General features: G+C 48.4%; 1 protein-coding gene across 1 annotated transcript in view; it reads left to right on the plus strand.

The window, feature by feature from the left end:
* Positions 1-12,345, plus strand: part of CACNA1A (calcium channel, voltage-dependent, P/Q type, alpha 1A subunit) — a 196,294-nt gene that overhangs the window by 4,618 nt on the left and 179,331 nt on the right. Inside the window, 2 exon segments of the mRNA XM_011994944.1 lie at positions 1,896-2,048; positions 7,498-7,691. Of these exon segments, the coding sequence (XP_011850334.1) occupies positions 1,922-2,048; positions 7,498-7,691 (321 nt within the window). The 5' untranslated portion in view covers positions 1,896-1,921.

Below are 12,345 nucleotides of genomic sequence, written 5' to 3' on the forward strand. Positions count from 1 at the left end.
TTTGTTTTTTGTTTTTGAGACAGAGTCTCACTCTGTGACTCAGGCTGGAGTGCAGTGGCACGATCTTGGCTACTTCTACCTCTGCCTCCCAAGTTCAAGCGATTCTCCTGCCTTAGCCTCCCAAGTAGCTGGGATTACAGGCGCTGGCCACCGTGCCCAGATACTTTTTTGTATTTTTAGTAGAGATGGGGTTTCACCATGTTAGCCAGGCTGGTCTTGAACTCCTGAACTCAGGTGATCTGCTGGCCTCGGCTTCCCAAAGTACTGGGATTACAGGCGTGAGTCGTCGCACCCTGCCTAGTTCTGCCATTTCTCATGCATTCTCTTGGGTGAATCATAGCATCTCTGTCGGCCTTGGTTCCCACTTCTGTAAAATGGGAGCGACTTTACATATATGGCCACCTCAGGGGTTTGTCGCTAGAAGCCAGTGAAATAGTGTTGAATCTGGTTCCTTGGGGTTGAAATTGAGACCGCCAACCGCTTTCCCTACCCAGAGCAGCAACCAGCCTATATGGGCGCCCTTTTATGAATTAGGAAAAGACGCCCCCTGTTGGCAGCAAAAAAAAAAAAATAAGAAGAAGAAAATGGCTCCCTCTTCTGGGTGCAAGTTGCCCAACACTCAGGAATACGGCTCCGAAAGTAATGGATTCCCACCCCTTTCTTGCCCAAAAGATCATCAAATGGAACAGCTTGTCAATTACTTTTATTAAATACTTTAAAGTTGGCTGGGCTCGGTGGCTCGTGCCTGTAATCCCAGAACTTTGGGAGGCAGAGGCGGGAATATCGCTTGAGGTCAGGAGTTCGAGACCTGCCTGAATAACATAGTGAGACCCTGTCTCTATAAAATACATACATATGTTTCTTTGAGACAGCGTCTTGCTCTGCTGCCCAGGCTGGAGTGCAGTGGCACAGTCATAGCTCCCTGCAGCCTTAACCTCCCGGGCTCAAGTGATCCTCCTGCCTCAGTCCCCAGAGTAGCTAGGACTACAGGCATGCACCATCATGCCTGGCTAATTAAAATACATGAATAAATACTTTAAAGTTAAAAGTGCTTTTTAAAAAATAATAAGGCCAGGCGCGGTGGCTCACGCCTGTAATCCCAGCACTTTGGGAGACCGAGGCAGGCGGATCACGAGGTCAGGAGATCGAGACTATCCTGCCTAACACGGTGAAACCCTGTCTCCACTAAAAATATGAAAAATTAGCTGGGCATGGTGGCAGGCGCCTGTAGTCCCAGTTACTTGGGAGGCTGAGGCAGGAGAATGGCATGAACCTGGGAGGCGGAGCTTGCAGTGAGCCGAGATGGCACCACTGCATTCCAGCCTGAGTGACAGAACGAGACTCCATCTCAAAAAAAAAAAAATATAAAAAGTGAAAAATAATAATAATAGAGGCCAGGTATGGTGGCTCACCCCTATAATCCTAGCACTTTAGGAGGCGGAGGGGTTTGAGCGCTTGGAGGCCAGGGGTTTCAGGCCAGCCTGGGCAACATAGCAAGACCCTATCTCTACAAACAAGTTGTAAAACTTAGCCAGGCATGGTGGTGCACACCTGTAGTCCTAGCTATTCCGAGGACTGAGGCAGGAGGATCGCCTGAGCCCAGGAAGTTAAGGCTGCAGGGAGCTATGATTGGGCCACTGCACTCCAGCCTGGGCAGCAGAGCAAGACCCTGTCTCAAAGAAAGAGAAAAAAAACCTAGGAAGGGTTGTTCCTATGATAAGGACCAGCCTCCATGCGGTGCTTCCTTTACCATTGCCCAATCCCCAGGCTCCCGTGTGCTTGAGGTTCCCTTGGGAACACACCTGCTTTGTTTGGGAGAGACCTTGGCGTCTTGGTGGCAGGGTTTGGGGGTGCTTGCTCGTGGGCTTATGGGGCCTCTCTCTGTGTCCCCCCAGGTTTACAAGTCGTCCTGAAGTCGATCATGAAGGCGATGATCCCTTTGCTGCAGATCGGCCTCCTCCTATTTTTTGCAATCCTTATTTTTGCAATCATAGGGTTAGAATTTTATATGGGAAAATTTCATACCACCTGCTTTGAAGAGGGGACAGGTAGGTCCGCGGAGCATGATGTGTCTTTCCAGTTTTCTCCTTCAGGGACAAGCTCTTGGGAGGGTTGGGCAGGGGTGTGCTTCTTTCTCCTGGCAGCTGGGAGGATCGTCTCCTTCAGAGAGCGCTGCAGGAGAGGCAGCAGGTTCAATAGCCTCTGAGATCTTCACTGTTGAAAGGGTTGGGGTTCCATAGAAGGTGACCCAGCAGAGAAAGAGTTTATCTGGGAATGATCCCAGGAAGCACCATCAGGAGAAAGAGGAAGTGAGACAGAGAAAGGAAGGGATCTGTGAAAGAGTGTGCTAGCAAGTGGGTTATCAGTTACAACTGGGACTGGATCCCCCAGGCACCTCCGGGAGAGAGCAAAGAACACACAACTCAACTGGGTGCGGTGGCTCACGCCTGTAATCCCAGCACTTCGGGAGGCCGAGGTGGGCAGATCATCTGAGGTCAGGAGTCGGAGACCATCCTGGCCAACATGGTGAAACCCCATCTCTACTAAAAATACAAAAATTAGCTGGGTGTGGTGGCGGGCACCTGTAGTCCCAGTCACTAGGGAGGCTGAGGCAGGAGAATCGCTTGAACCCAGGAGGCAGAGGTTGCAGTGAGTCGAGATTGCACTACTGCACTCTAGCCTGGCGAAACAGCAAGACTCCATCATAAATAAATAAATAAATAAATAAGTAAAGAACACACACCTCAGAGCCGTCCCAGCCAAGGGGCAAGGGAGCTGGGGTATTTATACACTGGCTTCTTTCTGACATTGATGAGGACTGCTCCTAGAGTGGGAATTAATGCCTGGCACATCTGACTAAGTGGAACAGGTATTCTGGGTGCTTTCAGACCTCAGCCAGTCCTGACTTCTAAAGCAAGCAAGAAGTGGGAAGAGTTGGGCCAGAAAAGGGTTATTGCCTGAATGCATTGTGAGTGGTACCTTACAGAAGGTGAGAGTACTAGATGAGTCCTCCTGGTCTCCCCCAAACCCCAGGATGTATCAGAGATATCCCAGTTGGGAGTCCTGGCACCAACCAGTCGGAACCTAGCACTCAGCAGCCCCTCCCTGACTATGCCCACGTTAACCCTTCAGTGGCTGGGTCCAGGGGTGGGATGAGCAGGGGAAAAGCCAGGCGGCCCAGAGACACACTCCCAGGGCTCAGCTCTGAACCAGCAGTGTGGAAGCCGTGTGTCCGCCATGATCCACACTCAGGAACCAAATAGCCCTTGGATATGTTTTCAGTTAAATCTTTGCCTGTCCAAACTCTAGCTGCTTGCTCTGTAAAGCTCCAGAATGAAATGGAACCAAGTAGGAAGGGATGCCTTCAGTATTTCAATATTTAGACCACTGGCCGTCTGGGTGCAGACAGACTGAATGGCAAGGCTGGTTCTGATGATTTGGGTCAAGGGAGCTGAGAATGGAAGGAGTGGATAGAATGAATTAAGAAGCCCCAAGGGGAACCCAGGTGGGCACAGAAAGAGGTTTCAGGCCCCTTATTTGGGAAAGGCAGCCACAGAAGATTCTGTCTGGGAGTCGATTTCCACCCACCTTCTCCATCCAGTGACCCCCAAGTGGATTCGCAGAGGCAGCCCCTGAGCCCTCCTTCCCCACTCCTCCCCAGGGGGAGGGAAAACCCACTGGGGAAGGTTTATTTGCAGTGGTTGGAGGTTTTGGTTTTTTGTGGGGTTTTTTTTTTTTTGTTTTTTTTTTCCTCTTTTTCTCTTGCTCCTCCTGTCTCCTTCTCTCCTGGGCTTGTGAAGTTTGCTCAATATGGAATGTCCTAATTATTTCTTTCCCCGATGAAGAAGGTGTTAATTGAGGCAGAGCTATTTCTGCTCCTGGCCTCGTCACCCAGGCGGAAATGCAAGAGAGAAAGAGAGAGAGAGAGACACACACACAGAGAGAGAGAGAGAGAGAGAATGTGAATACGGGGTAGGGCCTCTTGGAAAAATCAGCCTTGAGCAGAGAAACCAGGACTCCTGGATCCTAGGTTTCCGTGAGGTTTTATTTTATTTTTTTCTACCCTAGACTAGTTAAAGGAGAAGAGGCCACGGGGTTGACTTGGGTCCGAGTGGGGTTTTGAGGGGACAGATGTGGGTGGTGCCACCAGAGGGGAGGAAGCCTCGATTTAGGAGAAAGACTGAAAAGCTAGCTCACGATTAAAAATATAAGACGTGTGAGTAAGAGACAGATATATACAGACACCCAGGCAGTGGGTTAATTTTAAAATGTATTTATAACCGAATTCCTCAGACACTCTGGACGGTTGTTTTTCTAGAAGCAACGCTCAGAGTGTTTCATGTCGGTGGTTGGGGGGTTGAGGGGGATCGCAAAGCTGCTAAAGATAGACCCGTTTTCAGTAGCATTCCTCAGTGTCGGGAGCCCAGTTCCTGTGCGCCCAGCACCGTGCCAATCGCTTAGAAGGAAGCAAAGATAAAGTGGAAGTCTTCCTGCTTTCTAAGAGCTTCCAAAATAGTTAGAAGAAACAAGACCCCTCATTTGCAGCCATTTTTAACAGTGCAGGCTAATGTGTGATTATACCCACGCCCCCCTAAATATGAAAATTCAGTAGCTATTGTATGCCTGAAAGGGGCCAGGTGCAGTGACTCACACCTGTAATCCCAGCACTTTGAGAGGCTGAGGTGGGAGTATCCCTTGAGGCCGTTAGTTTGAGACCAGCCTAGGGAACATAGCAAGACCCTGTCTCTACTAAAATAAAAATCAAAAATCGGCCGGGTGCTGTGGCTCACGCCTGTAATCCCAACACTTTGGGAGGCCAAGGCAGGTGGATCACAAGGCCAGGAGTTCAAGACCAGCCTGGCGAACATAGTGAAACCCCGTCTCTACTAAAAATACAAAAAAAATTAGCCAGGCATGGTGGCATGTGCCTATAGTCCCAGATACTTGGGAGACTGAGGCAGGAGAATCACTGGAACCTGGGAGGTGGAGGTTACAGTGAGCTGAGATCACGCCACTGCACTCTAGCTTGGGCAACAGAGTGAGACTTCATCTCAAAAAAAAAAAAAAAATTTAAAAATTAGCCATGCATGGTGGTACATGCCTATAGTCCCAGCTACTCAGGAAGCTGAGGAAGAAGGATCACTTGAGCCCAGGAATTGGAGGCTGTGAGGCTGCAGTAAGCTATGATGGTGCCTGCACTCCAGCCTGGGTGACAAGTGAGACCCTGTCTCAAAAAAAAAAAAAAAAGAGAGAGAGAGAGAGAGAGAGGAAGGAAGGAAGGAGGGAAGAGACGGAGGGAGGGAGGGAGGGAGGGAGGGGCTGGGGCCGTGTTAACTGGGCTACACGAAGAGGCTACATGGAGGGTGGGAATTGAGCCAGACTTGGACATGGGGTGGAGACAGAGAAGATTCCAGGCACAGGTGCCATCCCAAACGATAGTTCTCATTTATTATAGGAGCCCATGGATTTATTTTATTCTCTGCCCTGAGCCTTATGTTTCAAAGATTTTTGCCTTCCCACCTGTATTTATCGAATAATAGTTCATGTACCGAGTCCAGCCTAAGTGAGGAAGGCGTTTCCAACAACTTAAGTCCGTGGTGAGGCTAGACTTGGAGTTTCTATTTAGCCACAGCTTGAAACGCCAACAAGATTCATTCATTCAGCATCGGTTTATTTCCCTCTGCTGTGTACTCAGTCAAGGGAGCAGAGAATTGGTGCTGCAAAGTCTATAGCACATACATTGAGAGAGATTTTTGTTGAGTAGGAAGCTTGAGTTTACACACACTCAGCTGTTTGTTTTCTTGTCCGACAATGCCACGGCCGTCTTTGAAAACCTTCAAGAGCATCACTCACAGAATAAGGTCCTCTGAGACCCGCTGCGCTGGTAAAATGAGGACACTCCCAGGATGTGAGTTTTCCTGCCTCCCTTACCTCATCAATACCTTAAGATTTGGACTGACCTTTAGCGTTCAGCCCGGCTGCCACCTCCCCAGGAAGCTGTCTTTGGTTTCCAGCAAAAGGGGTGTCTATTGGCACGTTTCTCTCTCCTTGTGGTATTTTCACAGCCTGCCTCCTGCTATTTGGGGAGAAAGCTCAGCTCCTGTTCCTTACCCTTAGGCAAGGGTAGGAACTGTGTGTACTGGTGTCCCTCACCCCCAGAACAGCTCCCTGAGCCCAGTACATCCCAAGAAGAAAAAAGTCGGCAAGGCTTATAGGAGAATAACACAACACGCTTGACAAATTTGTCCTAATGGATGTCGGAAGAAGGCTGCACTTACCAGCTGCACTATGCACACGGCACATTTACAAAAACTGACTATATTATGGACCATAACGTTTGTCTCAATGGAGGTCAAAAAGCTGAAAAAATACAAAACATATTTTCTGACCATAATGCAATGAAGCTGGAAATCAGTAACAAAAAGAGAACTCTAAAAGTGTTTGCAGATTAAGAGACACGCCTCTCATTTACAGATGAAATGATATGATGTCTGAGCTTTGCTTTAAAAATATTCTAGGCTGAGCACAGTGCCTCATGCCTGTAATCCCAGCACTTTGGGAGGCCGAGGCGGGCAGATCACTTGAGGTCAGGAGTTTGAAACCAGCCTGGCCAACATGGTGAAATTCTGTCTCTACTAAAAATACAAAAATTAACCGGTTGTGGTGGGAGGCACCTGTAATCCCAGCCTCTTGGGAGGCTGAGGCAGGAGAATCCCTTGAACCTAGAAGTCGGAGATTGCAGTGAGCCGAGATCGCGCCATTGCACTCCAGCCTGGATGACAGAATGAGACTCCATTTCAAAAAAAAAAAAGTTCTAGTGGCAAGGCAAAGTGTTTGGAGGGGATATAGATGTAAAAAGACTGGCCAAAAGTAAGTAGGTAAGTGTCTAAATTGGTGATAGGTAGATGGTGAATCATTATACTGTTCTATACTATTATCTCTCTCTCTCTCTCCCTCCCCCCTGCCTCTCCTTCTCTCTCTCTCCCTCCCTCTCCCACTCTGTCTTCATATATATATATATATATTAGGTATATATATCTAATAAGTTTTTTTAAAAAACAAATACATCTAAATTACCTGTGGGTCAAAAAAGAAATACGAATGGAAATTGGAAAATATTTTACTTGAACAATAATGATAATGCATGACAAATTTTTGAGATGCAGGTAAAGCCACACTTAAAGGCAATTTATAGCCTTAAAGGCAGTTAATTCATCCATCTCAAAAGTTTAGGAAAAGAATAGCAAAACAAAACAAAACAAAACAAAAAGTCATGGAAAACAGAAAGAGAAGAGTAGTAAAACTCAGACAGGAAATTAATCAATAGAAAACAATTAATAGACCCACAAAGCCAAACATTGATTTCTTTGAAGACTGATCACGTTTGTCCCAATAGTTATTTGTTCCAGCAACATTGTGGAGTCACTTGGGTCCCTATTTCTCAGAGCTGGTTTTCCCTGCTCCTTCCCCTGACTTTTCTCCCCTTCCCTTTTGTAGATGACATTCAGGGTGAGTCTCCGGCTCCATGTGGGACAGAAGAGCCCGCCCGCACCTGCCCCAATGGGACCAAATGTCAGCCCTACTGGGAAGGGCCCAACAACGGGATCACTCAGTTCGACAACATCCTGTTTGCAGTGCTGACTGTTTTCCAGTGCATAACCATGGAAGGGTGGACTGATCTCCTCTACAATGTAAGTGATGCTGGGACGGTGTGTGTGGACAACCAGGGTCTCAGGGAGGTGACCTCCTGGGACCAGTGAGACTCCAAGGCTGCAATGGAGGGACCCTGAGCTGGGGGAGGCAGCCCAAGGATAACACAGCCCCCGTGAAGCTGGCCTGAGGCTCAGGCTTTGGAAGATTACAGGGACTCACGAGCAGAACTCTTAACTATAGGGCGTAGAAGTCTGGAGGGCCCCCAGATGCAACATCATTTTTCATTGTGCAGGTGTTTAGGTAAAATTTTAGATTTTTGAATATGGAAAGGTTATGTGATCCAACATCAACACAGATAAAAGGTAGAGTAATATCTCTGGACATAGGCAAGGGGGCCCTGCACTGAGGTTCACCTGGCCCTCCTCCGGCCATACCAGTCCCCGTGGGATGAGAAGTTCCTGGACCCAAGGGAATGTGTCTACCAAGAGCTTGTGCCTCACTTTCGAGACCATGTTGGGAGTTACCAGCATCCCAGAATTCCTGTTCATGCCCAGATTCCATGAACTTGCATGTGATTCTCATATGGATCTGTCAGTAACCCACCTGAGGGCCAAGGACATCCGAGGGGTGGCTGTTGGCACAAATGTGGCCAGCTTGGATGTACAAGCTGGAATGCCCACACGTGTGTGGAGCCCCTCTGGCAGGACATAGCCGTGACTAGGAAGAGAAAGGAACAGGGCTGGCTTCTCCCCACACCTTGACCCAGTGCAGATATCCGGATTCTAAATTCCACCGTGACCTTCCAAAGTGTAAAGGAAGGTATATTTGCAAAGGAGAAGCATAAAGCATGTTTTATTTAGTTACCTTTTAAATATTTCCCCGTAGTATATGGTCTTTTTTTTGTACTCTTGCCCTAGATCTTAAAAATGTTAGGGATGTTTCTGAAAAGATGTATCCCTGCATTCTATTTCCTCTTCCTCCAGTATGCAACCCCTTTAGTTCCTCAGAATATCCTTCCAGTGTTTATCTATGCAATTATAAACATAATCAAATCTATATCCTCCCCCGTCTTTCTTACCCCAAGGAATAGCGTTCTATACATGCTGTTCAATTCTGTGATTTTTTTTTTCCTCATAACCACACGTTCTAGAGATCTTTCCATTGCAGGACATGGACGGTCTCTTCATGGGTGCACACTAGTATGCCCCGCTAATTTTTGTAGAGACAGGGTTCTACCATGTTGCCCAGGCTAGTCTGGAACTCCTGGGCTCAAGCGATCCTCCCGCCTCAGCCTCCCTAAGTGCTGGGATTATAGGCGTGAGCCACCACGCCTGGCCTTCTTTATTCTTCTGCACAGCTGCATAGCGTTCTATTGTGTAGCTGCCCATAATTTATTTGTTTGCCACGAAGAGAAATGCTTGACTGGCTTCCTGTCGACTGACATCGAACATGATGCTGCTGTGCCAGGAGCAATGTTGCATGTACCTCGTCATACTTTTGCAGATATCGCTAGGGGGTTGGAGGGTGTCCATTCCCAGAAGTGGGACTGCAGGATCAAAGACCAAATTCATTTATAATTTTAGTTTGGGGAAAGATTTTTGTTTTGTTTTTTTAGAGACAAGGTCTCCCTCTGTCACTCAGGCTGGAGCGCAGTGGTGCAATCATAGGTCACTGCAGCCTTGAACTCCTGGGCTCAGGTGATCCTCCCACCCCAGCCTCCTGAGTAGCTGGGACCACAGGCACACACCACCATGCCTAGCTAATTAAAAAAAAAAAAAAAAATTTATAGAGATGGGGTCTCACTATGTTTCCCTGGCTGCTCTCAGACTCCTGGCCTCAAGCAATCCTCCTGCCTCGGCCTCCCAAAGTGCAAGGATTACAGGTGTGAGCCACCGCACCCAGCCTAAATGCATTTATAATTCTGATAGATATTTAGGTGTGCAAGTTTTAAACCCCACTCTGTCCTCACCACAGTTCACCTTCCCTCACCTGCGATGCAGGTAAGCAGTCCCCAAGCAGGTCACGTGTCAGCAGCTGGAGTGGGGCAGAGCCAAGGATTCAGGATCAAACACAAGGATGCCACAAGTGTCGTGACCCCGTAGAGCACCCTGGGGCTTCTCCACACACACACAGCTCTGTTGACCTGTGGAGATCTTATCTTCACCAGCCGTAAGGGCCAAAATTACCATTTAAGGTTAGGCCAGGGGTTGGCCTTCCTAGGGAGTAATACCTGGCTTCCTCCTGTACATAGAGAAGCTGAACTTTCCTCTTGGCTCTAGTGGATGTTCCTTAACAACCCATTTATGCCTAGTGTTCCATTATTGGAATGCTAGTTTTGTGGGAGTTATTTACATCCTGCCGCTCAAGGTCATCGCTAAGATCTGATTTTTCACACACAAAAAAATTGCAACCTCCAGCATAAATGGGTTAAGGAATTTCCCCACTTGTGGGTGGAGGGAGATTTGCAAAAACTCATCCTTGTAATCCTGATCAACAAAGGCCCGTTTTAGTTGGGAGTAGGCAGCAAAAGGAGCCCCATGAACAGTTGCGCCTGTCACGCACTGCACAAGAATGTCATTCATATCATAGACAACGTACGATTTCTGCTGTTATCATGATAATTTATTGACAGAAAAGAGGATGTGGGGAAGGGACATGGTGTTCTAATTTGCATGAAAACCTCCTCTGAGTGTAGCATCTCTGGGAACAGGCGGCAGATCCGAGCTCAGGCCCTCTCTTGGCCCTCACCTGCGAACAGCTTGGACAAAGAGTCAGACCCAATTGACCAGAACTCGCTGGGGAATTTTTATGGGTTCTAGGTTTTTACTTTACAAGGCTGATATGAGAGGAGCTCCAGCAGGAAATGAACCCTCCTGAAGGCTAGGGAACTCAGGGAGAGAATGGGAGTGGGGATTGGGAGCTGAAAACAATTGTGAGCATAAAAAAGGGATATGTCACAGGGTTGGATGACCAGAGAAAGCGTCTGGGGGTTCAGATTAAGATGCTGGGGGCGTCCCCAGTGGTGGGACAGGAAGCGTGAATTTCCAGAGGGCTCAGTTATAAGTATCGTTGTCCAAAGGGTGTTTGCCCTGGAAGCCTCTAAGCTTAGAGCTAAGCCACCTCTGGGGACACAAACTGAGTGGTTAAGAGCAGAGACTCAGGTGTCAGCCTGCCTGGGTTCCTCCCGATTCTTCCACTTCCTTGCTGTGCAGCCTTCAACAAGGTGCTTGGCCTCTCTGTGCCCCTATTTCCACATGTGCAAAACGAAGAGAAGCAAAGTCCCACCTCACAAGGCATGAGGATTGAGTAAGGTGGATTCGCATGAAGTATTTAGAACTGATCCTGGCCCAGGGTGACCTCCGTGTAAATCAAATTCCCCACCCTGAATGGTGTTCCTTTTAGAAACGTGCATGAATTTTTCATCATAACAGCTCCAGCAGCGCCTGAGGAAGTGGAGTGAGGTGTGAGAGGTCTTACTTTATTCCCCTCCCTGGCCCTGCTATTAACCACTAACTCAGAGTAGCTTTCTAGCACTTTCCACGCATTTACATCCCACCCTCGTCCTTTGGTTAGCAGCCCATGCAATGATTTGGCCCTAATGTGAACCTAGAACACAGCTTCTTGCCCAGGGATGATTTCTGCCCCCAGGGAACACTTGGCAGTGTCTGCAGACATTTTTGATTGCCACAACTGGATGGGAAGGAGGATGCTATTGGTATCAAGTGGGTGAAGGTCATGGATGCTACTCAACATTCTGCAATGCACAGCATCCCCCACCTCTGCCCCACATAGAGAATGATCCAAGCCCAAATGTCAGTAAGGTTTCTGTCAGGAAACCCTTGGCCAGAAGACTGAGGTTCTTTGAGGGCAGGGATGCCTTATACTGCAATCACCTGTCACTGTCTGCCTCTCTCTGGGGCTGCTGTGATCCCCTGGCCTGCATGGACAACCCCTAGGAGCAGCCTCCAGCCAGTGCCTGGAGAAGTCAGTGGATAAATACCCCAGCTCCCTCCCCATCAGGCGTTTTGCTCTGCCCTGCATCTTTCCAGTGGGATCAGGCTCTGGTTTCCTGCAGGGTTAACCTGGTCACTTACACACCCTTCACTTACCACCTTCCATTCCCTGCCTGGTATTTCCTGGGATGAACTTTTAGATTTATTTCCTGGGGCTGCTATAATGAAGCACCACAGACTGGGTAGCTTAAAACAACAGGAATTTATGGTCTGACAGTTCTGGAAGCCAGAAGTCCAACCTCAAGATGTTAGCAGAGCTGACAACACGCCCCTCAAAAGCCTCCGGGGGAGGATCGTTCTTTGCCTCTTCCTGGCTTTTGCTGATTTCCCACAATCTTTGGGATTCCTTGGCTTCTAGAGCCTTCATTCTCCATTCCAGTCTTCTGTCATCTAATAGCACCCTCCCAGGCCGGGCGCGGTGGCTTATGCCTGTAATCCCAGCACTTTGGGAGGCCAAGGTGGGGAGATCACTTGAGGTCAGGGGTTTGAGACCAGCCTGGCCACCATGGTGAAACCCGGTCTCTACTAAATATACAAAAATTAGCCAGGCGTGATGGGCGGGTGCTTGTAATCCCAGCCACTTGGGAGGCTGAGGCAGGAGAATCACTTGAACCCGGGAGGTGGAGGTTGTAGTGAGCCGAGATCATGCTACTGCACTCCAGCCTGGGCAACAGAATGA

This window comes from Mandrillus leucophaeus, unplaced genomic scaffold (genome assembly GCF_000951045.1).
Source record: "Mandrillus leucophaeus isolate KB7577 unplaced genomic scaffold, Mleu.le_1.0 Scaffold463, whole genome shotgun sequence".
NCBI lineage: Eukaryota > Metazoa > Chordata > Mammalia > Primates > Cercopithecidae > Mandrillus > Mandrillus leucophaeus.